Source organism: Phocoena phocoena, chromosome 10 (assembly GCF_963924675.1).
Source record: "Phocoena phocoena chromosome 10, mPhoPho1.1, whole genome shotgun sequence".
NCBI lineage: Eukaryota > Metazoa > Chordata > Mammalia > Artiodactyla > Phocoenidae > Phocoena > Phocoena phocoena.
In genome coordinates, this window is record NC_089228.1 from 79,816,066 (window position 1) to 79,842,052 (window position 25,987).

The window sequence follows — 25,987 nt, forward strand, 5'->3', positions numbered from 1 at the left end:
TCTAAGCCTGTGTGCCCCAGCTACTGAGCCTGTGCTCTAGAGCCCGTGAGCCACAACTACTGAGCCCGCCTGCCCCTGCCGCAACTACTGAAGCCCGCGCACCACAATGAAGAGTAACCCCTGCTCGTCACAACTAGAGAAAGCCCATATGCAGCAATGAAGACCCAACACAGCCAAAAACTAATAATAATAAATAATTTTTTTTAAATAAGAAAGATATTGGAGACTGCCTAATAAAACTTTAAATACTAAGATTATAAGCTAGTTAGCAGAGCTGATACTAGAACCCATGTATTTTGGCCCTCAGTTCTGTATATTTTCTGTTGAATTGTCCAAAAGCAAACCACACAATTCCCAAAAGAAACCCAGATTTCAGATTAATTTCCAGTTCCACAATGTAAACAGATCCCAGGAAATTGTTCTTTTCTGGTCAACAAAAAAGATAGTTTATTGTGCTTTTAAGAAGAATTGTCAAGTTGTATTAAAATATATAGTGACTTAAAATATTTTATTTACTCATAATTAGCAAAATAAAATTCAGTGATCACATCAAGTTCAGATGCTTTCTTTAACTTTTTTAGTGAGATTTGAGCACTTGATTCATCTTTCCTATTTGGCTGAAATATTTTTTGGTCTAAAATAATTAGTGGGTATGCTTTCTTTTCTTTTTTTGCGGGAAGTACTTAATCATATATTTGTTTTAAATGAGATGGAAAGCTGGGGATTTGATTTCAGCTTAACTTTGCCATTGTGTAGCTTGCCCCCAAACCTGATATGAATTACGTATTGTTCAAACTGTGATGTACGTATGTAAGCAATCCTAGTACTCCCTCTGTTCCTGGGCACCTACTTAAATCTAATTGATCTGAATTCATATTTGAAGCCAGTTACCTTACCATCATGTCTTCCATTTATACTTAAGGTAATTATCAGTTATTATCTGCATTATAGAACTGGGTCAATCAAAGGCTTAGTACTGCTAAGACATGTTCAAGCTGCAAACTAATGGTTAAGGTGGGCAGTAGCTTAGAAATTCTTATTATACTTATTTTTACAGCATCACTTAATATTTACTTTGAGAAGCTTCAAGAAAGATAATCATTATTAATTTTGAATTATGTAGGTATTTTTGGAAAGTCAAGGAATTGAACTAAATCCACCAGAGAAGATGGCTCTTGATCCTTACACTGAACTCCGGAAACAGCCTCTTCGTAAGTATGTGACCCCAACAGACTTTGATCAACTCAAGCAGTTTCTCACCTTTGACAAACAAGTAAGTGACCCGGTAGGTTTACTTGTTTCCAAATGCAGCACTGCTTATTAGCAAGTTATTTTGGTAGATGTGTATTTTGAAACATTACATCTGTAATTTAACTGGTCAGATACAGTGCTATCTTTCTGGGGTTAGAGGTACAGGAATGCCTAAATTTCATATCAGGTTCAAAGATGATTGTGGAGTTAAGTCTTGTGAGCTCCACCAAACTTTTAAATCTTAAAGCAATTGCTGAGCAATGTCTGCTCCCTGCTTTTTACTTCTAACCACCTACTTCTTTTCTCAAATATGAATTAATGTCAAAGAATCCTTTGGGAAACCTTAAATGAATTATTGGGATATTTCAAAGCTATTGCATATATGTAGGTTTCTAGTGTTAAACTAGTAATTTCACAGCATTCCCATTGCAGATGCTTCCTTGTTCAATTTTATATTGATGTGTGAGTACAGAATGTTCTGGGTATTTTCCAGCTTTGTTCCAACCTTCCTATCTTCCCCTTGTGGACTGGTGTTATTTGAGTCTTCTCCTTTACTGTATTAAAGGGAAAGAGAAAACAGATCACCCTCAGTGTTTCTTTGCTGCTTTTTTCTCTCAGACATCTAATTCCTTTTAGTTCAGAAAATTTTACCTAGCACTAGCAAGGTCTTTTAAGAACATTCTTTATATCAGTCATATGTCTGTCATTATTTTGTATTTAAAGATTGTATTGTTGATACTGTTACTAGAAAGAACAGTTGAAAGAGCTAAAAAAAGACTCATTAATAAATGAAAATTCTTTCCATACTAATTATATACAAACCATTTACATGTACCTTTATTAATATGCATAAAGCACTGAACAAAGGGCCCACTGCTGTTTTAATTCAGCTTCTCTTTCACTGACTAATATTTTGGATCAAAATGAATCATTCTTTCTCAGCACAAGCTTATAAGACTATTATTTAATACTTTCCAGCTGTTGACATCTGGCATGATTTCAGATGTTTTTGTATCTTTGGTGAATACTTTGTTTTTAACCATCTGAGATTATGTCATAGTCTTTCTGGTTAATCTTTTCATCATTGTCTGATACAGAAATGCCAAAATAGCTAAGTTAAACTCTCCACCTGTAGAATTTTTACTTAAGTCACTGCTTTGGGTTCCTCAAAGGTTCTTCGATTCTATGCGATCTGGGATGATACAGACAGCATGTTTGGTGAATGTCGGACCTACATTATTCATTACTATCTTATGGATGATACAGTGGAAATTCGAGAGGTCCACGAACGGAATGATGGACGAGATCCCTTCCCACTCCTCATGAGCCGCCAGCGCATGCCCAAGGTTTTGGTGGAGAATGCAAGTATGTGTGATTCAGTTTATCCTCTGTTAATTGGGACCTTTCCTGGATCTCAAAGGAGTTAATCAGTGTTGTCATTCACTTGGGAGGTGCTTGCTGTGTGCTTTAGGTACTCAAAAAGTGGCTTTCCCATAACTTCCCTCCTTTACTGGCCCCTCGATCCAAGCTTGTATCTGAAATGGTCTGGCAGAGATGACTGATACCAAGATCAAGGGAACAAAACCAAAACAGCAGTGGAAGATTTATTTAAAGTGTGGAAGAGCAAGGCTTCTGAGCTGAAGCAATTTCATGTCAGATTTTTAGTGCATTTCTAAAACAAGCTTGTTTTCATTCAGAGATACAGCTTACCATTTCCTTATGTGCTTTTCAGACTTTGCTTCTCACCTCAACCACTTCCTAATCAGGAAGTTTCTATGTGGGATAACTTCAGATGGGAAAAGGCATGTCTGTGGTTCATAATGGTGGATCCCCATTGTATCAACCCTTGGTCTTTCTTTGCTGATATAAAATAACCTTATCAATGGGAGTGTGAGAATGCAAACAAAATGCAGCTGAGACAGGCTGTCTGTCACTAGTTCTCTGGAATAAGTAGACTTGCTTTAGTTATTGACTTAATAGTTTAAGAATTTTCTCTTACAAAAGTGTCATCTTGGTCACATGTAATGACCAATGTTTGGATGGCTGACAGAACTCTGTAATAAATACTTTGGGGTTTTTTTTGTTTTGTTTTTTAACTCTATTTTTTGGAACTAAGAGATAAGAAATTCCAGGTATTGAGCAAGAGATTTGTCTTAGAGGTTATAAACAAATTGGCTGTCTGAAAGCTAAATCCAGCCTACTCACGTGTATTGCTTGGTCTGCACAGTGTTTTTTAAAAATGCAGTTATTTGGGGGCAAGGAGGTGGAGATTTCCATTACCGGGAGAGTGGATAATCAGAATGTGGTGAAGGTATATCCTGATAAATATGTAATAGAAGCAAAATGTACAAGAAAGCAAATGGATGCATCTTAAATGCATAGTGCTGTGTAGAAAAAAAGTTAAAAGGAGATGTATAACACAATACCATTTACATGAAGTAAAATGCACACAAAACAGTGTAAATATTCAGATAATCAGAAAGCTGCTCATTAGCATGGTTGCATGTGAGGCAGAGGAGAATGAGATTGGGGAAAAGGATAAAAGGGAGTAAAAATTGTCATTTTTAAATTAAGAGACTTAACATTAAGCACCTCTTTTTTTGAGAAATGAGAATAATTGCTAACACAGTTTACATTCTCAAATAGCGATAACTAGATCCATGCCCTAGTTCAACTTAGTCCGGCTGCTGCCTGCTGTGTTTCTTCTACTTAGCTCCCATAGAACCCTCTTACAATTCTGTGACACTGGGACTAATATACTAATTTTGGCCTTCCAGAATGCTTAAATGAGCCTGCAGTGCCTGCCATCTGGAGCTAACAAACGTCAGAGTTATGATTAAGAAGAATGGGGATGTATTCAGGGTGGCATGAAAAAAGTGTCAGTAAATCTCTTGAACTCTCAGGTTCCATGTTTGTTTTCTGCCTTATCAATGTGCCTTATCATTGTGGCCTATGTTTAGACTTTTCAATATGTAATCATCCTCATCTATAACTTCCCAAATGTTAACAATCTTCAGCAGGGGTAGATGGAAAGGCAGCCTGGTGACCTATGCAGGGTCATTTGAAAAGGTAGAACACATATCTTTTTGTGAAAGTTATTGTTAGTCTTGCAGACAGAAAAGGCTAAGCTTCCATCAGCTACATAATTCCTTTAACTGGAACCATGGTGTTAAAGTGTCTGACTGACTCCCAGAGGCATTAATCCAATGGATAATTTTTATTGAATTCAGTTAAACAAGGGTTAAATATCTGCTATGGGAACTATGTCATGTGCTAAGTGCTGTGCTATGGAGGATAAGATGAAAATGTAACTCCTAGACCTAGAATCCCTGTCCTTCAGTCACTTCTAGCGGCTGGGGAGACAAGTAATATAAATACTCAAAGCTCTTAAACAGTAACACAAGTGCTCCAGATTATCTGATTGCTAACTAGTTATGTCATGTAGACAAAGCTCAGAAGAAGAGGTGTGAGCTAGAAAGACTAAAGGCTTTGCGGGAGAGCTGGGTGTGGACCTAAACAATGGACCCTTACTAGGAAAAATCTAATGTATAGAAAGGAAATGATTCCAGAAGTAAGATCTGAGATATAAGAAGTGATAAAGAAAATGGTAAAATGTAGGTAAATCTAAATAAACATTGACTATACAAACTAAAGGAACAATGTTAAATTTGAGGGGCTTAAAACATATCAAAGTAAAATTAGAGTATATTACAGTAATGATATTGGAGCAGTGATAGGATTAAAAAGCAACAAATTTTGAAAAATGTTTGGGTATTTTTATGGATTATTTATTTTTATTGAAATAAAATTAACTTACAATACTATATTAGTTTCAGGTGTACAACACAGTGATCTGATACTTTTATACATTACAAAATGATCACCAGGATAATTTAGTTATCATCTGTCACCACACAAAGTTTTTACAGTATCATTATTGTTATTTTCAGTGTTCCCCTGACAACTCTAATGCGTAGCCAGGCTTTTTTTTTTTTTAATATTTATTTATTTATTTGGTTGCGGCCGGGTCTTAGTTGTGGCACGTGTGCTCCTTAGTGGTGGCTGGCGGGCTTCTTATTTGTGGATCGCAGACTCCTTAGTTGCCGCTCACTGGCTGCTTAGTTGTGGCATGTGGGCTCTTTAGTTGCGGCTTGCCGGCTCCTTGGTTGTGGTGTGCATGTGGGATCTAGTTCCCTGACCAGAGATCAAACCCGGGCCCCCTGCATTTGGAGCATGGCATCTTAACCACTGCGCCACCAGGGAAGTCCCTACAGTATCATTGACTATATTCCCTATGCTGTACATTACACCCCCATGACTTATTTATTTTACAACTAAAGTTTGTACCTCTTAGTTTCCCTCATCAATTACACTCATCATCTTACCCCACTCCCCTCTGAGAACCACCAGTTAGTTCTCTGTATCTATGAGTCTGTTTCTGTTTTGTTATGTTTATTCTTTTGTTTTACTTTTTTAGATTCCACATACAAGTGAAATGCAGTATTTGTCTTTCTCTGTCTGACTTATTTCACTTAGCATAATACCCTTTAGATCCATGTTGTCAAAAATAGCAAGATTTCATTCTTTTTTATCGTTGAGTAATATTGTGTGTGTGTGTGTGTGTGTGTGTGTGTATGTGTGTATACAGCACTTTCTTATTATCCATTCATCTATCCATGGACATTTAGGTTGCTTCCATATCTTGGCTATTGTAAATAATGCTGTAGTGAACAGAGGGGTGCATAAATCTTTTTGAATTAGTGTTTTTTTTTTTCCCCAGAAAAATACCCAGAAGTGGAATTGGTGGATCTCATGATAGTTCTGTTTTTAATTTTTTGAGGAATCTCCATACTGTTTTCCATAGTAGCTGCACTGATTTTACATTCCCACCAACAGTGCACAAGGGTTCCCTTTCCTCCACATCCTCGCCAACATTTGTTATTTGTTGTCGTCTTGATAATAGCCATTCTGAGAGGTGTGATGTGGTATCTCATTGTGGGTTTGATTTGTGTTTCTCTGGTGATTAGTGATGTTGAGCATCTTTTCATATGCCTGTTGGCCATCTGTATGTCTTCCTTGGAAAAATGTCTATTCAGGTCCTCAGACCATTTTTTTAATCAGGCGGGTTTTTTGTTTGATGTCAAGTTGTATGAGTTCTTTCTATATTTTGGATATTAAACCCCTTATCAGATTTATTATTTGCAAATAGCTTCTCCCATTCAGTAGGTTGCCTTTTTGTTTGATTCCTTGTTTCCTTCATTGTGCAAAAGCTTTTTAGTTTGTTGTAGTCCCATTGGTTTATTTTTGCTTTTGTATCCCTTGCCTGAGGAGACATATCCAAAAAAAAATGTTTCTAAGACTGATGTCAAAGAATGTACTGCTTATGTATTCTAATAGGAGTTTTATGGTTTCAATTCTTACATGTAAATTTTAATTCTATTTTGAGTTAATTTTTGTATATGGTGTGAGTAAGTAGTCCAGTTTGATTCTTTTAACGTGTGGCTGTCCAGTTTTCTCCACACCACTTATTGAAGAGTCTGTCTTTTCCCCATTGTGTATGCTTGCCTGATTTGTCATAGAGTAATTGATCATATAAGTGTGGGTTTATTTCTGGGCTCTTTGTTCTGTTCCATTGATCTATGTGCCAGTACCATACTCTTGATTATTGCAGGATTGTAGTATAGTTTGAAATTAGTGAGCATGGTACCTCCAGTTTTGTTTTTCTTTCTCAAGATTGTTTTGGCTATTCAGAGCCTTATGTGTTTCCATACAAATTTTAGAATTATTTGTTCTAGTTCTGTGGAAAATGCCATTGGTATTTTGATAGGGACTGCATTGAATCTGCAGACTAGGTAATATGTTTATTTTAACAATATTAATTCTTCCAATCCATGAGCACAGTGTATCTTTCCATTTGTTTGTGTTGTCTTCAGTTTCTCTCGTCAGAGTCTTAACAGTTTTCTGAGTAAAAGTATTTTACCTCCTTGGTTAGATTTATTTCTAGGTATTTTATTCTTTTTGATGCAGTTGTAAATGGATTTGTTTTCTCTTTCTGTTAGTTCTTTGTTAGCATATAGAATTGCAACAGATTTCTGTATATTTTGTATCTTATGGCTTTACTGAATTCATTTATTAGTTCTAAGTTTTATTGTGGCACCTTTAGGATTTTATATATATAGTACCATATCATCTGCAAACGGTAGCAGTTTTACTTTTTCCTTTCCAACTTGGATTCCTTTTATTTCTTTTTCTTGTCTGATTGCTATGGCTAGGACTTCCAATACTATGGTGAATAAAATTGGAGTGAGTGGTCTTCCTTCTCTTGTTTCTAGTCTTCGACAAAATGCTTTAAGTTTTTTACTGTTGAGTGTGAAGTTAGCTGTGGGCTTGTCATGTATGGCCTTTATTAAGTTGAGGAAAGTTCCCTCTCTGCCCACTTTGTTGAGAGCTTTTATCATACATGGATGCTGAATTTCACCAAAAGCTTTTTTTGCACCTATTGAGATGATCATATGATTTTTATTCTGCAATTTGTTAATCACATTGATTGATTTGTGGGTTTTGAACCATCCTTGCACCCCTGGGATAAATCCTACTTGATCGTATTGTATTATGCTTTTAACATAGTGCTGTATCCTGTTTGCTAATGTTTTTTGAGGGTTTTTGAATCTATGTTCATCAGTGATATTGGCCTACAATTTTCTTTTCTTGTGGTGCCTTTGTCTGGTTTTGGTATCAAGGTGATGCTGGCCTCATGGAGTGAGTTCAGAAGCATTTCTCCTCCTTCAATTATTTGGAATACTTTAGAAGGTTAGGTATTAACTCTTCTTTAAATGTTTAATAGAATTCACCTGTGAAGCCCTCTGGTCCTAGACTTTTGTTTCTTGGGGTTATTTGATTACTGATTCAATGTCATTACTAATAATCAGTCTATTCATATTTTCTATATCTTCCTGATTCAGTCTTAGGAGATGGTGTGTTTTTAGGAATTTATCCATTTATTCTAGGTCGTCCATTTTGCTGACGTGTAATTGTTCATACTAATCTCTTATGATTCTTTGTATTCCTATGGTGTCAGTTGTAACTTCTCTTTCATTTTTGATTTTATTTATTTGGATCCTTTCTCATTTTTTAGTTGATGAATCTGGCTAAAGTTTTATAATTTTGTTTATCTTTTCAAAGAAACACCTCTTAGTTTCATTGATCTTTTCTGTTGTTTTTTTTAGTCTCTATTTCATTTATTTCCTCTCTGATCTTTATTATTTCTTTCCTTCTACTCACTTTGGATTCTGCTTATTCTTCTTTTTCTACTTCCTTTAGGTGTAAGGTTAGATTGAGATTTTTTATTTCCTGAGGTAGGCTTATATTGCTATACACTTTCCTCTTAGAACTGCTTTTGCTGTGTCCCATAGCATTTTGTATCATTGTGTTTCCGTTTTCATTTGTCTCCAGGTATTTTTTATTTCCTCTTTGATTTCTGCAGTGACCAACTGGTTGTTTTGTACTATATTGTTTAGCCTCCACACATTTGGGTTTCTTACAGTGTTTTTTCTTTATTTTATTGAAGTATAGTTGATTTACAATGTTGTGTTAATTTCTATACAGCAAAGTGGTTCAGTTATATGTATATATACGTATATACACACACACACACACACACACACACACACACATTCTTTTTATATTCTTTTCCATTATGGTTTATCACAGGATGTTGAATATTGTTCCTTGTGCTATACAGTAGAAACTTTTTGTTTATCCGTTCTATATATCATAGTTTACATCTGCTAACCGCAAACTCAGAATCCATCCCTCCCACACCCCGCCCCTGGCAACCACAAGTCTGTTCTCTGTCTGTGAGTCTGTTTCTGTTTTGTAGATAGGTTCATTTGTGTCATATTTTAGATTCCACATATAAGTGATATCATATGATATTTGTCTTTCTCCTTCTGACTTAGCTAGTAAGGTAATCTCAAGGTCTACAGTTTTTTTTTTTCCTTGTAGTTGATTTCTAGTTTCATGGTGTTGTGGTTAGAGAAGATGCTTCATATGATTTCAGTCTTCTTAAATTTACTGAGACTTGTTTTGTGGCCTAGCATGTGATCTGTCCTGGAGAATGTTCCATGTGCACTTGAAAAGAATGTATTCTGCTGCTTTCGGATGGAATGTTCTATATATTTCTATTAAGTTCATCTGGTCTAATGTCATTTAAGGCCAGTGTTTCCTTTTTGATTTTCTGTCTGGATGATCTGTCCATTGATGTAACTGGAGTGGTAAAGTCCCCTTCTATTATTGTGTTACCGTCAGTTTCTCCTTTTGTTTGTTAATAGTTGCCTTATGTACTTAGGTGCTTCTATGTTGGCTGTATATATATTTACAATTATTACATCTTTTTGGATTGATCCCTTTATCATTATGTAATGCCCTTTCTTGTCTCTTTTTACAGGCTTTGTTTTAAAGTCTACTTGGTATGATATAAATATTGGTACCCCAGCTTTCTTTTCATTTTCATTTGCATGGAATACCCTTTCTCATCCTCTCACTTTCAGTCTGTCTGTCTTAGGTCTGAAGTGAGTCCCTTGTAAGCAGCATGTAGATGGATCTTGTTTTTTTATTCATTCAGCCCCTCCATGTCTTTTGATTGGAGCATTTAGTCCACTTACATTTAAAGTAATAATTATTGGGGAATTCTCTGGCAGTCCAGTGGCTGGGACTCTGTGTTTTCACTGTCAAGGGCGTGGCTTTGTTCCCTGGTCAGGGAACTGAGATCCTACAAGCCACATGGCGTGGCCAAAAAAAGAGAATAATGCCACAGAGTCATGAGCTGTGTCCTCCACTGCCCATCACTTCCTGGGGTGACTCAGAGAGCTCTAGTAGGGTTGGGCACTAGACACTGGGAGAAGGAACCATTGGTCTGTAGGGCGTTTAAGATGTGTGATTGGGAAGCAGCCAACCCTTTTCTTTTGGCAAATCAAGGGCTGGAGCGTTAGGTTTTCTGAATGCTGTAGCAGAACCTTAGCCTCCTTCCTTATTTTCTTAGCAATTATCAGTTAGGATAGTACCAATCCCCCTCTCATGCCCCCTGTCATCAGAGTTCTGGGGCCAAGCTTTGTGGTTCCAGCTACAAAGTGTGGCACCTTACTAGAACTGACTGATGATCTTATGGTTTCCATGGAGGCCAAGTTGCAGGGAATCAGTCTTAAACAATCAACACCTAGTTTTCATAAGAGAGTGTGACAAGTTAGATTTATTCCAAAAATGGAAGGTTGATTCTACGTTTGAAAATCTGTTGATTTCCCAGATGAACGGATTACTGGAACCATTGTGCTGACTGTCCCTGCCTCTTGGCACAGGACTAGATCAGACTGCCCTCGTAGCAGTGACCACAATTGAAATGAAACCATGTTTTGTGTGTTTAGAGTCTGTGGCCCCGAATAGAATGTTTTCTCCATCAAGGCAGGAATTTTATCCATACTGTTAATTGTTATAATCTCTGTATTCAGCAGTGTACCTGGTACACGGTATATGTGGTCACTAATAATTTGTTAGATGAACGGATAAATGGGTGGGTGGTTGAAGTAAGTGACTTGGACCCCCCACCATAGATCCAATACTCTGTCTTTATAGAAGGACATTTATTCTTTTCTCTTTTAATGATTCCTTCTAAGTGTTAATTCTACTAAGATTGGTGACCTCTAGGGATAGTTCAAGCCGAATATGGGAGAGAGACTTTACAGAAACAATCTGGGTTATTATTTATGTGTCCTGTTCGCAGATGGAAATACTCAGCCCTGTGTTCTGCAGGGAGTGTGGAGGAGTCCCTGACCCTCGGTCAGAGCTGAAGCCTGCACTCCCTCTGGTTCTCAGGAATGCCTGGCTGCTGTGTGTCAGTCTTTCTTCCCATCCTCATTCCTTTTCTTTCCTCTCCCTGCTGTCTTTTGTTAGAGAACTTCCCTCGGTGTGTGCTGGAAATCTCAGACAAGGAGGTGTTGGAATGGTATACTGCCAAAGACTTCATTGTTGGGAAGCCACTCACTATACTTGGGAGAACTTTCTTCATTTATGATTGTGATCCATTTACTCGGCAGTATTACAAAGAAAAATTTGGAATCTCTGATTTACCACGCATTGATGTGAGCAAGAAGGAACCACCTCCTGTGAAACAGGTAACAGGACACTGGTTCTGAGGTTAGAGAGAGAGTTCATCTTCTGATGCATTAATAGAAATTTAAGGAAAAGGATAAAAAAGGCTCTTATGTGAATACCCAATAAAAAAAATGGACAAAGCATGTGAAATAGAGCAGTTCACAAAAGAACTACAAATGGCTAATGAACATATGGAAAGACCCTCAATTGATAATCAAACAAAGAGAAATGAAAATAATGAGGTTTAGGATCTGTTTGATTTAAAAAGACTCACAGTATCCAGTGTTTGCCCTGGTGTGATGCAGTAGGCATTTCGTGTACTGTTAATAGGCGAACAATGAGAAAAACTTTTCTGAAGGGCAGTTTGTCTCATTTAAACTTTTTCAAAATAAAATATCACGTATCTCTTGACCCAGAAAATCTGGTTTGGGGATTTTAAATAGATATATGTGAGGATGTGTAGTGTAGCATTACTTATAATAAAGTGTAAGGACATTGGCAGAATAAATTACAGAATATCCATCCATATAATTAGAGGACTATAAGACTTGTTAAAAAAAGAGGGAGTCTGTGCATATTAACATGAGAAGATGTCCATAACATTTTTAAGGGATTGTGAATACATGACATGGCACTATTTTTGTAGATTACTGTATACAACATCTGCTTATATTACTGAGGAAAAGACCCGGAGGAATGTTTCCCCGGGCTATTAACAGTGGTTAGTTCACCGTGGGAAGGGGAGGGAGGGAGGGAAGTGGGAGATGACCAGGGAGCTTTCTTTCTATACTGTGTGGTTGTAATTTCGCTTTTTTTTTTGGCCATGCCACATGGCTTATGGGATCTTAGTTCCCTGACCAGGACTTGAACCCATGTCCCCTGCAGTGGAAGCGTGGAGTCCTAACCACTGGACCACCAGGGAGTTCCCTCAATTTCAGTTTTTATAGCAAGCCTTGTGTTACTTTAATAATTTTAAAGCTTTTTGATTAAAAAAAAGACATCTTTTAAAATTCCAGACCCCTAAGGCATTTCATTTTTTCTTGCCTATTTATCAAACCCTTTTACTTAAAAAGTGATTGGGAGGGCTTCCCTGGTGGCGCAGTGGTTGCGAGTCCACCTGCCGGTGCAGGGGACACGGGTTCGTGCCCCGGTCCGGGAAGATCCCACGTGCTGCGGAGCAGCTGGGCCCATGAGCCATGGCCGCTGAGCCTGTGCGTCTGGAGCCTGTGCTCCGCAACGGGAGAGGCCACAACAGTGAGAGGCCCGTGTACCAAAAAAAAAAAAAAAAGTGATTGGGGGCAAAACAAAAACTGATTCACTGAAGATGTTGGAAGACGGTGTTCTTTAATTGCAACATCGCTCTCCTTAAAATCACGCGGAACCCCAAAATTCAGTTCTGTGCACCTTGTCAAAGTCCACTCTGAGAGTAAGTTCATGTTGTCTTTAATGCACCAAAATAATAATTTAATAAACTTGAACCTTCAGAGTGGCTCAGCCATATATTTTAGAGTTTGAAATGACAATTGCATGTTTTCAGAATTACACAGCAGATTCAACAAGCATCTAAAGTGTTAAGGCCACAGTGTCGTAGACCAAAACACTGGTGCTTGTCGTACCTATTTGGGGCAGGAACAACTCAAACAACCTCTTTGTTGCCCATGTATAAAATAGTGTGTTAGCACCTGCGGCCCATCTTTATTTTGCCAGCGTGTGTATAAAATAATGTCCGTGGGCTTTTTTCTTTTTGAAAGACACTACTGGAATGATGGAATGATTGAATTCCTCCAGCCTGGGCCCCTGCCTTCCCCGCATCTGCTGCCCATGCTGCTTGCACTTAGCCTCCAATTCTACTGAATTACAGGTGGTTCTGCATCCTGTTTTATTCCCCTGGACTTTCGCTAATGCTCTTTCTCCTGCTTGAACCACTTCTCCATCATTTCTCTACATGGCTTTTTCTTAACTCTCACAACTCAGTGTAGGCTTTCTCTCTTCCAAGAAAGCTTCTCTGAAGTCCCAGGCAGGGCTCGCCCCCCATCGTCTGTGTTCCTGGGATACTCTGTGCCTCCCTCCACTAGCACTTATCGTATTAAAACATCTGTTTATGAATTTTTCTGTGAGACTAAGTTCCTTGACAGCAGGACCACTGTTCATCTTTGTGCTCCTAGCACCTAACACAGTGCCTGGCAAATAGGAAGTATGTGGTGTGTTTCCTGGATAGACTGAAGAAGACTGCCTAGGCAGTATGTATTTGTTCCCCTCAAAGGCAAGTGATATCTTAGGCAAGGCTTTTAGAAGCAACATCTTATAAAAAACAATTACAAAGAAGGATTTGGATTTTGGTGCTAGGCGTTCCTGGGGCAATAAAGCTTCCAGAAGGGAGTGTGGGTGATGATAGTGCCTCTTGCTGTCAGTTTTTCCTCTGATAGAACTCCTTACCCATGAATGTGCTCATGGATTAAGAATTAAAATAAAACCCATGTCCCTATGCCCCAGTTTTGGGGGCAGCATTTGATGCAGTCTACAGGAAAAATACCATGTGAACAGATCTAGATTTTGATCAACCAAACTACTCCACCACTTGAGTTTATAGATAAATATTGTGTGAGATTGCAGTCCAGGCATCACAATGAAAAGTACAAGGGTAATCCTGTTAAATGTCAAACATTCTCATAAGGAGGAGTCTCACCTAACCAGGAAGTAGGATGGGGAGGGCTTGTAGCACACTGGTGCACTTTTCCTAGTGGACGGCTTTGTTCTGTGTTTTGAGCTGATAAAAGCTTTGAGTCCTAGAATAGCCCTGCTCTCCATCCTCATTACTATCACCTTACCACCCCCCAAACTTGTCTTCTAAAGAAAGAAAGGGAGGGAAGACTTGGATAGAGAGCAGAGAGAACTGGAGAACCACTATAGATTTTGGTTTGTTTGTTTTGCCCTGTCTCAGTCACTCTGTATAATACAATGTTTTCTCCATCCTTACATATGGCACATTAATTATAGTGTTTGGTCAGTTTATTTTCTCTATAATAAATAATTCTGCTACAAATAAATCCTCTCTGCCTCTCCATGAAAGTCTTTGTTGGAAATGAGTAGGAAAGCTCCACTTACCAAGCAGCAAATACTTTTTAGCTCTCCTCAATCATTACCTCTCAGTCATCTAAACTCTACACAATGTAGTTGGAACACAGGGATGAGAGCCGTAGCAGGTTCTAGAGGGACCAAGCCAGAGTCAAGCTGATGGGCAGGGACAGAAGTGGATATGCAGTGCGTATATGTAATTTGAGAATCTCGATACCCAGGTCAGGCTGATCTGCCAGATCAGGAGTAAGTCCACATGGATCCAGAAGCCAGATGTGCTGGATCCATCTGGAGACATGCTAGTAGGGAGGAGGAAGAAGCCAAGACCAGGAGAGCTCATTTGCCGTGGAGCTGGCCTCTGAAGGCAGCATCTGAAGGATGAGGGACTCTTAAGACTTTGTGTGTGCGTGCATTATTAAGAAAGCCTGGGCAGAAGCTCTGGAAGGTGGGTCATACGAATAGGAGTGTCTAGGCGTGATAATGTCCAGTCAGAGGAATGGTTCTAATTTAGAACAGGACCCAGGCGGTAGCTTGGAGCATGAAGAGCATGGTGCCAGGACCACAGGCACAGGGGCTGATATTTAGAGAAGGTCTTTATTCCAAGCAGAGGAAATGAGATGCAACTTGGGAAAACTAGGTAGAAGCCTGTTAAAACAAAAGGAATTTGAGAGGAAGGTGCTCAGAAACTTAACCTCCCTATTTTAAAACTCCTTAACCTCCCCCCACACCCCCCAACCAGGCTGCTCTCACTGTGTATTGATATTAGACTCCACCACTGTGCATTTCCGCCCACCTCCAGAGTAAGTCAGCTTAGCATGCAGTGCCTCACCCCAAGTCCTTCTGTCCATTGGCAGCCGTGTATATTCACTGAGTAGTGGTTTTGCATTTGGAGCAAATTAAGTCATTGTCCATCTACTGGATCCATTAGTCATATTCCAGCCATGAAGATCACAGTAACTACAGCCCAGGAAGTGGGTGAAGGATCAGTGTTCTAAGCACCCCACCTTGGATGAACATAGCAGAGTCCCTGGTTTCTGAGGGAGTCCCCTGTTGCAGGTGGAGCAGGGCTCATATAGACTAACTTGTTAAAGTCCCTGAATACAGTATATTAAAAGATTTGGGGAGGGTATCTACAAGTAAAAGCATGGTACAAGCTAGTTTGCTGAGAAAGCATAGCAGAAAGGAGAGAAAAAGAACTCAGCTGCAGTCCGCCTAGCATTGATGAGAGGGAGGAAAATAACCTCTGAACTAAAGTTTTTTTTTTTAGATACATGATTTTTTATTATTATTTTTAAATTTTTATTTATTTTTATTTTTGGCTGTGTTGGGCCTTCGTTTCTGTGCGAGAGCTTTCTCTAGTTGCAGCGAGTGGGGGCCACTCTTCATAGCGGTGTGCGGGCCTCTCACTATCGTGGCCTCTCTTGTTGCGGAGCACAGGCTCCAGACGCGCAGGCTCAGTAGTTGTGGCTCACGGGCCTAGTTGCTCCTCGGCATGTGGAATCTTCCCAGACCAGGGCTCGAACCCATGTCCCCTGCATTGGCAGGCAGATTCTCAACCACTGTGCCACCAGGGAAGCCCTCTACTTAAGTTTTTAGACAAACAAATCTTAGCATCCTCTAGCGGTGCTTTCAGCCCTTCATGGAACCTAAATGAAAAACATAGGTTCATCCTAAATTTTCACACTCACCAAATAACCTTTGCATCTGGAATTTAGTTCCATGAGTTTGCTCCTTCTCTAGGAAAGGGGAATCCTGTGTGGACAGGGGAGTGTGAGTTCTCAGTGAAGTATGGCTATCATTCTCTTAGGCAAAAATGAAGAAATAAAAATAGGGACTTCCCTGGTGGCGCAGTGGTTAAGAATCCGCCTGCCAATGCAGGGTACACGTGTTCAAGCTCTGGTCCGGGAAGATCCCACATGCCTCGGAGCAACTAAGCCTGTGCGCCACAACTACTGAGCCCAAGCCACAGCTACTGAAGCCCACATGCCCAGAGCCCATGCTCCGCAATAAACAGAAGCCACTGCAATGAGAAGCCTGTGCACTGCAACGAAGAGTAGCCCCTGCTCACTGCAACTAGAGAAAGCCCGCGCGCAGCAACGAAGACCCAATGCAGCCAAAAATCAATAAATAAAATTAAAATTTTTTAAAGAAAGAAATTAAAATATTAGAAATACGGAGGTAACTCGGAAGTAAGTAGCATGAACCAAGTCCTAACACCCCCACCTTACCCCTACCTCCAACACACACACGTGCCCACTTTGGGTGAATTGAGAAAACAGTTTCCAGATCTGCCCGGCTGAGACCCACATCCCAGACAAAGAAGTCACAGACAGACCCATGGGCTTCACCGTGCTGGAGGGCCACAGGGGCCAGGATTGGGGCTGGGGGCAGGGCCAGGCTCTGCTTTGGCAGTGGACATCAGTGATAGATTAAGATTAAATCCAGCCCTGAGGGTTACTTTGTAGCATCATCAGTCACTTGTGTGAGCAGTGATCATGGTGTAAAATCTATAAAGAGGAATGGACTATGTGATATGTTATTTTTTTCTGATTACATTTGTATATGTAGAAATTGCTTTTAAATAAATGTTTTCTAGATTTTAAAAAGAAACTTACAGTTACCTTTAATTTTTAGAACAAGGAGCATCTGCTTTATTTCTTACTTCCTGTGTTTCTTCAGGAATTACCTCCCTATAACGGTTTTGGACTAGTTGAAGACTCTGCTCAGAATTGCTTTGCGCTCATTCCAAAAGCTCCAAAAAAAGATGTTATTAAAATGCTGATGAATGAGAACAAGGTGCTTCGTTATTTGGCTGCACTGGTGAGGACAATTTTTGTTTTTTAATTTATTTTATTTACTTTATTTTTGGCTGCACTGGGTCTTCGCCGGTGCACGTGGGCCCTCTCTAGTTGTGACCAGGGGCCACTCTTCGTTGTGGTGCACAGGCCTCTGCTGTGGAGCACAGGTTCTAGGTGCACGGGCTTCAGCAGTTGTGGCACACGGGCTCAGTAGTTGTGGCTCGCCAGCTCCGGAGCGCAGGCTCAGTACCTGCGGCGCATGGGTCCAGCCGCTCCGCAGCATGCGGGATCCTCCCGGACCAGGACCCGAACCCGCGTCCCCCTCACCGGCAGGCAGACTCCCAACCACTGCACCACCAGGGAAGCCCCAAGGACAACTTTTATATCCTAAGATTCTGTTCTGTCTCAGTACTGTGCACAGTTGTCTGTTTTGTCTGTAAGCTCTAGAGTAACAGCTGTCAGAGTTCTGTGTTTATTTAAACAACCATTGGTTCCAACCTTCAGGCAGGTTGGATAGTATTAAGTATGGTGCCCCTGAACCAAGACCTAGCTCAAGTCCTATCTGCCCTCACAGTCTTTCTTAAATCATTAATCTCTCTATCCCTCAAATTTTGACAGGCATTTTGGCCGTTTTTATTAAGCAATTATGAAAGCTTGACTTACATTCAAATTATCTATTTGTGTGCCTTTCCAGTGAACTGTGATTTTCTTGAGGGTAGGGACCATGTCTTAGTAATTTTTATCATTGGTAGATATCTAGCTTGATGTATTTTATATTCATTAAATGTGACAAATGGAATCATACTAATTTAATAGATGTGAACTTTGAGAGGTCATATGGCTAGTGGCTGAGAGGTTTGGAAACAGACATAAATTCAAATCCTGAGTGTTCCACTCACTGGCTGAATTACCTGAAGCAAATTACTGATAATAATTCAAAGGATAATGTCTTTAAAAATAGGAAAAAAAAGCAGAAATAGAAATATAACCATTTTATTTAGAAATATAGACATAAATAGGAGAAATTGAAATAAGTTACACTGGGAATAGAAATGTATTTGAAAAAATAAAAATTAAATGAGAACATAGTTGACTAATGTATATTTTAAATATTGAAAAAGCTTTGAAACAAGGGAGTTCTAGCAAATTCTAGGTCAACTAGAACACTCCATACATTAAGAATTCTGATTAATGAAGGTTTTGCATTGTTGCTAAGTTCTTTGAGTTACTGTTAAAGTTCAAGAGGTTTGTTGAATTATGACATAGTAACTATGACCTCCTTGAGGGCAGGGGTCATGTCTCTTTAGACTTTGTAGGTACTCAATAACTGTTGGATGAATGGGTAAATGAATTTATTTACACATACACTGTCTGTGAGTCAGGCAATATAATATACTCATTTTATGTTTCAAAACATAAGGATCAGAGAGGCTAATTGATGTGTCCCAGGTCTTAACTGCTTAGACAGAGACAGGACTAGGACTCAACCTAACGAAAAATATAATTCGAAAAGGTACATGCACCCCAATGTTCATAGCAGCACTATTTACAATAGGCAAGACATGGAAGCAACCTAAATGTCCACTGACAGATGAATGGATAAAGAAGTTGTGGCATATATATGTATTTATGTATGTATGTATGTATATACACACACACACAGACACACATACGTACATACAATGGACTGTTACTCAGCCATAAAAAGGAATGAAATAATGCCATTTGCAGCAACATGATGGACCTGGAGATTATCATACAGTAGAATTTCAATGAACAAATGGAGAAGAGAAGAGTGCAATAGAAAATTACCATTAAGCACACACCTCAGCAGTACTTGTTGCTGACAAGGTCCATCAACGGATGCTAAAATTAGTGGGAAAACCTTTGAGGAGAAACAAGATTTTCATGGTTTCAAAGTACCTCCCTCAAGATATTTACTAACTGCAAAGGGAAAGATGGTAACTTTACAGGGGAGAAACCCACCAGGCATCTTCTTAACCAAGTGATCAAGTTCAACATCACCAATAAAAAGATGTTTTGTTATCATGAACTCCTTGATATGCACAGAGAAGGACGTGTTTTTTTCCCCCCCTGTGGTATTTTTGCCAAAGATGCAAAAGTGAGATGCGTGAGGGACAGTCAACAAAATAATTGACCAGTACTTATGTCAGGGTCATGAAAGACAAGAGCAGACTGAGGAACTGTCACAAATTGGATGAGATTAAAGAGAAATAACAACTAATGCAGTATAGGATCCTGAAACAGAGAAAGAACATAAGTGGAAAACAGGTGAAATTTGAATAAGGACAGTAGTTTATTTAAAGCATTATACCATCATTTTCTGGGTTTGATAACTGTGCTATGATTATGATTATGATAACTGTGCTATGATATTACTGTTAGGTGAGGCTTGGTGATGGGCTTACGAGAATTCTCAACTATGCAACTTTTCTCTAAGTCTGATAAACTTAGTTCAAAATAAAATGGCAAAAACAATTTAAAAAATTTTTTAAATACTCCTTCCTGCCAGGGTGAGCTGTTGCTCCCAACCCCCTTGTACACCCGTGCCTGTAGTCCTGCTCAGAACTTTATTTTATTCTAAGTGTGATGGGAATCCTCTGGAGGTTTGAGAGGAGAGGAATGATGTGATTTTATTTTTATTTGTTTAAAAAAATTTTTTTTTATTATAAGGGTGTTCAACGAAAAAAGTTTGGAGACTGTCAGGGAATGGTATGAGGAAATTATTTTACTAAGAGGAAATCCAATGACTTTCTCTACTAAATGAGAAATTATGACACAAATAATTCCATGGTCTGAATGAGAAGGTGTGTGCTGAAATTGTGATGTGAGAGGATTTTAGTCAAGAATAAGCATGTCTGTATTTAGGCTTGTTCAGTCTGGAATTTGTTTCTCGGCGATTTGATTTAGGAAAAGTCTTATCAACAACGTAGTTTCTCAGAATCACTTCAACTCTATGACATGTTACTCCTTCCTCCCTTCTTAAATTTTCTTTTTTAAATTATGTATAAAAATGGATTTGTTTAAAGGCATAAGCTTTGCCTAATCACTTTAGTGTCCTCGAAGTTGAACATAATGTCAGCCACGAGGTTTCAGACTGGCAGCCTGTGGACAGAATGTAGCCCATATGTTTTCTTTGGCCTACCTGGTGCTTTTAAAGAGTTGAAGTCAACATTTTAAAGTCAGGGTTTTTATATAGTAATCCAGATTTCTGTTTTCTCATGAAAAATTGGATCTAGCAACATTGGGCCTATATTCATTCCCACATGGCAACAATCAAGTGGAGGTGAGTTGGGGCAGCCTCCCTTAGATGAGGTATGTCCTTTCCCGGTCCCCGGAGCCCCACCCCATACTGTTCATTTATATTATACTTCATATGTTAGGCTTATATTGTACCCTAGTCCCCGTAGATATTTCAGTTTGAGGCTTCTGCGTAGATCACGTACCTTCATAATATCCTCTTTTCTTCACCTTTCCAGGAATCCCCCATCCCAGAGGACAAAGACCGCCGATTTGTCTTCTCTTATTTTCTAGCCACTGACATGATCAGTATCTTTGAGCCTCCTGTTCGCAATTCTGGTATCATTGGGGGCAAGTATCTTGGCAGAACTAAAGTTGTCAAACCAGGCTCCTCGGTGGAAAACCCCATCTATTATGGCCCCAGTGACTTCTTCATTGGTGCTGTGATTGAGGGTAAGTCTCAACACAGTTTAGGCTCTCTTTCTGGCCAAGTGAATGGGTTCTTCTTATTGGGAATTTAATTCAGTTAACCCTTGTAGGAAGCAGTTAGTTTGCAGTCCAGCTGTACATGTGGTACAGTGTATAAATCTCCTTTATCAATTAAACTGTAAATTAGTTGCATTTGTTGGCTGTAGATGAAAACTCTGAGCTCCCTAAACACCGAGCAAACTAGTGCATATTAGTTTAGAGAGCAACTGAAAGTTCATTAGTCTAGGTCACAAATACATATCTGTGAATTTTTACTCTCGGTTGCCTGATAAGAACATAACCAGGCAAAATGTATTTCTACCCTTTCCCCAGTGTTTGGCCACCGGTTCGTCATCCTTGATACAGACAACTGTGTTCTGAAATACATGGAGAGCAATGCTGCCCAGTATTCACCAGAAGCACTCCTGTCAGTTCAGAGCCGTGTTCGAAAGCAAGAAGCTCCTGCACCAGAATTGGACAAGTATGTTTGACCATCTAAGGTCCATTTTGGCTTTGGCACAATGAGATATTCAGGAAGCAGTTCTTAAAATGAATGGATGATCACATTTTAGATTTTCAGATTTCCCTCACCAATGAAAGGTCTTAGACAACCTAGGTTACCTGGGTCCAATATAATAACTAGTAACTTAGAACTTTTTCAACTTCATATATTTAGCAAATAATTATTGAGTGCCTTGTATGTATCAGACACTATCACTAGGCCCTTAGGCTTTTATCAGTAAACAAAATAGACCAGAAGTTGCTGCCCTCATGGAGTTGACCCTCTAAGCAGCGGGAGATAGCTAATAAACAGCACCAGTAAGTTAGTTATGCAGTGTGTTGGGTGATGAGTGCTGTGGGGAAGTGGAGCAAAACAAGGGTGATAAGGGTTCTGGAAGGTGGGGGTGGGTTGCAGTTGGTTGGGGGAGGTGGTCACACCTTGAGAAGGTGGCACTGAGCAGACACGTGAAGGTAAAGGAGTCAGCTGCGTGGACGTGTGGAGGGAGAGCTTTCCAGGAAGAGAGGGAGCAGTGAGTGCTAAGACTCTACGTATTAGCACACTCGGAGCACACAGGTAACACTGGCAAGAAGTAGGCCGGTGAGTGGCGGCAGTGGAGGAGTGAGGAAGAGAAGCAGAAGCTGGAGGTAGGAAGTTAGCAAGGGCCCAGGTTGTGTAGGACCTGCTAGGTCTCTGGAAGGGTGGTGGCTTTCCTCTGAGTGAAAGCGAGAGCCACCATGGGGCTTCCGAGTAGAGGAGGGGCACCATTTGACATGTGTTTTAAAAGAAGGGGCTGTTGTGTTAAGAATAGATTCAGAGGGAGATTAGTTAGGAGAATGTGGCAGTGATCTAGGCAAGAGGTGACGGTGCATGGACCAGGGTAGTATCAGTGAAGGTGGGGAGAAGTGGTCTGATGTGGGGTATATTTTAAGGTAGAGCTAATAAGGATTCAGACAGATGATATAGGGGAGATACGAGAGTAGGTAAGGATGACTAAGGTTTTTGGCCTGAGCAGCTGGAAAGGAGTTGCCAGCAACTGAGATGGGGAAGAAGTCTACTGTGGGTAGAGGAGGGTTTTTTCTGGCAGGGCGGAGGCAGGAGGGATTTCAGTTTGGGATATATTAGGGTTTTTTTTTTTTTTCGTTTTGTTTTTAAATTTTTATTTAATTTTATTTATTTTTTGGCTATGTTGGGTCTTCATTGCTGCACACAGGCTTTCTCTAGTCGCGGCGAGAGGATGCTACTCTTCGTTGCAGTGTGCAGGCTTCTCATTGCAGTGGTTTCTTTTGTTGCAGAGCATGGACTCTAGGTGCGTGGGCTTCAGTAGTTGTGGTCCGCAGGCTCAGTAGTTGTGGCTCGCAGGCTCTAGAGCACAGGCTCAGTAGTTGTGGCGCACGAGCTTAGTTGCTCCATGGGTTTGGAGATCTTCCCCGACCAGGGCTCCAAACCCATGTCCCCTGCATTGGCAGGCGGATTCTTAACCACTGCGCCACCCGGGACGTCCAGTGTACTAGGTTTAAGATACCTATTAGATATTCAAGTAGAGAGATCAAACGGGCTGTTGGATATATAAATCTGGAGCTCAGGTGAGAGGTCTGGGGCTGTGGGAGTTGTGGGCATATAGATGATATTTTCAGCCATGAGACTGGGTGAAATCTCTCAGGTAGTCAATTGCAGACAAAGAAGAGAGAATAGCACCAAGGATTGCGCTCTGGGGTTCTCCAGCACTGAGTTGGGAAGAGAAACTGAGCAGGACGACTAGTGAGGCAGGAAGAAAACCAAGTGGGTGTGGTGTCCTGAATCCAGGCTGTCCCCTTTTGCACAGTAGGGACTGTAAACGTGACCATGAGAACAATCTCAGCACCAATGGGAAAATTTACTGCTGTTCTGCAACTTTAAAAAATTTTTATCAAAACATGAAAAGCTCTGATGGTTATAAATGTACAGGGAAATGAAAAATAGTAAAATTGATTTTTGTTAGTGCACTGTAATTTAAGACATTGGCAACATTGAGAATTAAAAGTGTTTTATTTCTTTATAAAAAGCATATTAAGAGTAGTTGGAACAGTGCTTGCCTTCTTGTCATGTAACTTATGATACAGAGTGAACGTCTTTTCTGTACCTCGGCAAATTGTCATATTCATTTCCAAGTTTGGATTGACTTCCAACATTTTATTATTTTTGCTTTCAATGTTGCGAAATACATCCTAGAGTTCCTTTAATGAGTGAAATATCTCAGAGTTCTTTTAATGTGAAGTTTTTTGTTTGCTGGCATCTGGGATATCGTCATCCTTTTTTTTCTTTTTTTGGCTACATTGGGTCTTCGTTGCGGTGCGCGGGCTTCTCACTGCAGTGGTTTCTCTTGCTGCAAAGCATGGGCTCCAGGTGCATGGGCTTCAGTAGTTGTGGCTCGAGGGCTCTAGAGTGCAGGCTCAGTAGTTGTGGTGCACGGGTTTAGTTGCTCCAAGGCATGTGTCTTCATCCTTTTCGTTACAACCACTTCCCTCATTTATGTCAATAAGCCAGCCTTTGCTAGGGTCCTCTGCCTGCACATCGAGAGTCTCTTAAACCACAGCAGTGTCAGCATTCCCACGGTCAGCTATTTCTTCTCTAACTCGATTGTGTTTGACTTGAATTCTGCTTCTAGCTCTACCTCTTTTGGTTTCTTTGCCATGCTTTCATGTTTGTTGACCAGTTCTCTCTTTCAGTTATTCATTTTTGTAAAATGTCACTTGAGTTTATCCTTTAGAGAAAAGGAGGCAACATAAGCTACACACTTTGCTGTCTGTGTGTGACTTGAAAAACAGATGCCCAGTGATCAGTCACTGACAGTCTTTCAAAGAAGTGATATATGATTGTCGCTGATCGTGATGCACATCTATTATTTGTGTAATGATTCGTGGACTGAAAATCTGACAATTTGCACTTGAGGCAGTTACTCACAGTTACTAACTGAAATTTGAACTGTGTTGTTGAGGGTCTGGGTTATTTAACCAGATGGTGGTAAGTGAAATTCATGCATATCTGAGCCTTGCAAAAACAAGAATTGCCTGCAAATCAAGGAAGACAGTGATTCATTGTGTCACATGGGGATTTAGCAATGTGTAGGGGACACTGGGGACCTCAGTGCAGACTTCCACTGGAATAGGAGGGGCGGGAGTGGGCTTAAGAGAATGGGAGGAGAGGAATTTGAGCTTGGAAGTATAGCCCCCTCTTGAGGAAGTTGGTGCAAAGGGGAACAGAAAAATGGGGGAGTAGCTGGCCGGCAAAGTGGGGTCAAGAGAAGGTATTGGTGTCTTAGAATAAGATAAAGAGAAATTCAAGTTCTGGGTTAAGAAATCCATGGCTATCCTTGTTTTGATCCTCACTTTACCCCTCTTCTCTTGTGATGGGTCAGAGAGGTGAATGAGAGAAGATGCTTGAAGGTGATATGAATACAAAGGTCATGATCTAAGGAAATACAAATCCTGTATTTGAGTAATCATTGCTAAGAATAATGAAAAGGGATCCTGAGTACTTGTCAGGCCTAAGAACTTTTTATATCAAGTGTTAGTTGCAGGATGATGAAATTTGCAGTTAGCCATCTTCCTTCTCTGAGCTGGAAGATTAAAACAGTGCACAAGTGGTTGGAGTATTGACTTCATCTGAAGTTCTTTTCAGGCTTGGGTCTTCATTGCTGTACACTGAACTCAGACTTACAGATAACAGATTGCTCATAAGCCCACTCCTCTGCACAAACCCTCCCCCCGTGTGAAGAGCATGAACACCCGCGTGTTCGCGTATCTTGTCCTTGTTTGGTTGACTTGCCCGTCTGTGCTCTTCAGCTTCAGGAGGACCCTCCTCCCCTGCTCGACAATCCTTTCCATCCTCTCTTTTTCACTTGCAGCAGTTTTTCCCATATAGGCATTTCCAAATATTCTCACTTTCTTTTCCATTTTCTTGAAGCCCCAAGCACCTCCATATTCACTTTGCAAATGGTCTCAGACAGACCCAGTGATCCAGTGTGAGCTGCTTCTGTTTTCCTACTCTTCACCTTAGAGTGTTTCTTTACTTATCTCTTTACCTTCTTGTCACAGCTAAGTAGCTCCCATTTCTCCAAATTTAATTCTTTTGTGTCTGTCACCGCCTCCTCTCTGACTGCCCTCGTATCCAGACACTCTTCAGAAGTTGTTTACTTGAGGTTACTGATTGTTTTCCAATCTAATGGTCTCTTGTCATTTATTCATTAATTCAGTGATATTGGCACCTGCACCATATGCCAGACTTTAATAAACATCTAGGCAGCCAGGTGAGGGAATAGGAGCTCATTGTCTAGGGCAGAGGTTGAGGTTGGCAGACTTTTTTGCAAAGAGTAGTAAATAATTCAGGTTTGTAGGCCATACCAGAATCTCTGTTGTAACTACTCAGCTGTGCACCCGTGGGGTGAAAGCAGCCATAGACAATGTGTAAATGAGTAGGTGTAGCTGTATTTTGATTAAACTTTATTTAG

At 40.1% G+C, this 25,987-nt stretch overlaps 1 protein-coding gene across 1 annotated transcript in view; it reads left to right on the plus strand.

The window, feature by feature from the left end:
* The window catches only part of EFHC1 (EF-hand domain containing 1), a 60,440-nt gene that overhangs the window by 19,811 nt on the left and 14,642 nt on the right, over positions 1 to 25,987 (plus strand). Inside the window, exons 4-9 of the mRNA XM_065885323.1 lie at positions 1,124 to 1,273; positions 2,424 to 2,616; positions 11,197 to 11,417; positions 17,152 to 17,292; positions 20,771 to 20,984; positions 21,333 to 21,480. Of these exons, the coding sequence (XP_065741395.1) occupies positions 1,124 to 1,273; positions 2,424 to 2,616; positions 11,197 to 11,417; positions 17,152 to 17,292; positions 20,771 to 20,984; positions 21,333 to 21,480 (1,067 nt within the window). The remainder of the gene's footprint in view (positions 1 to 1,123; positions 1,274 to 2,423; positions 2,617 to 11,196; positions 11,418 to 17,151; positions 17,293 to 20,770; positions 20,985 to 21,332; positions 21,481 to 25,987) is intronic.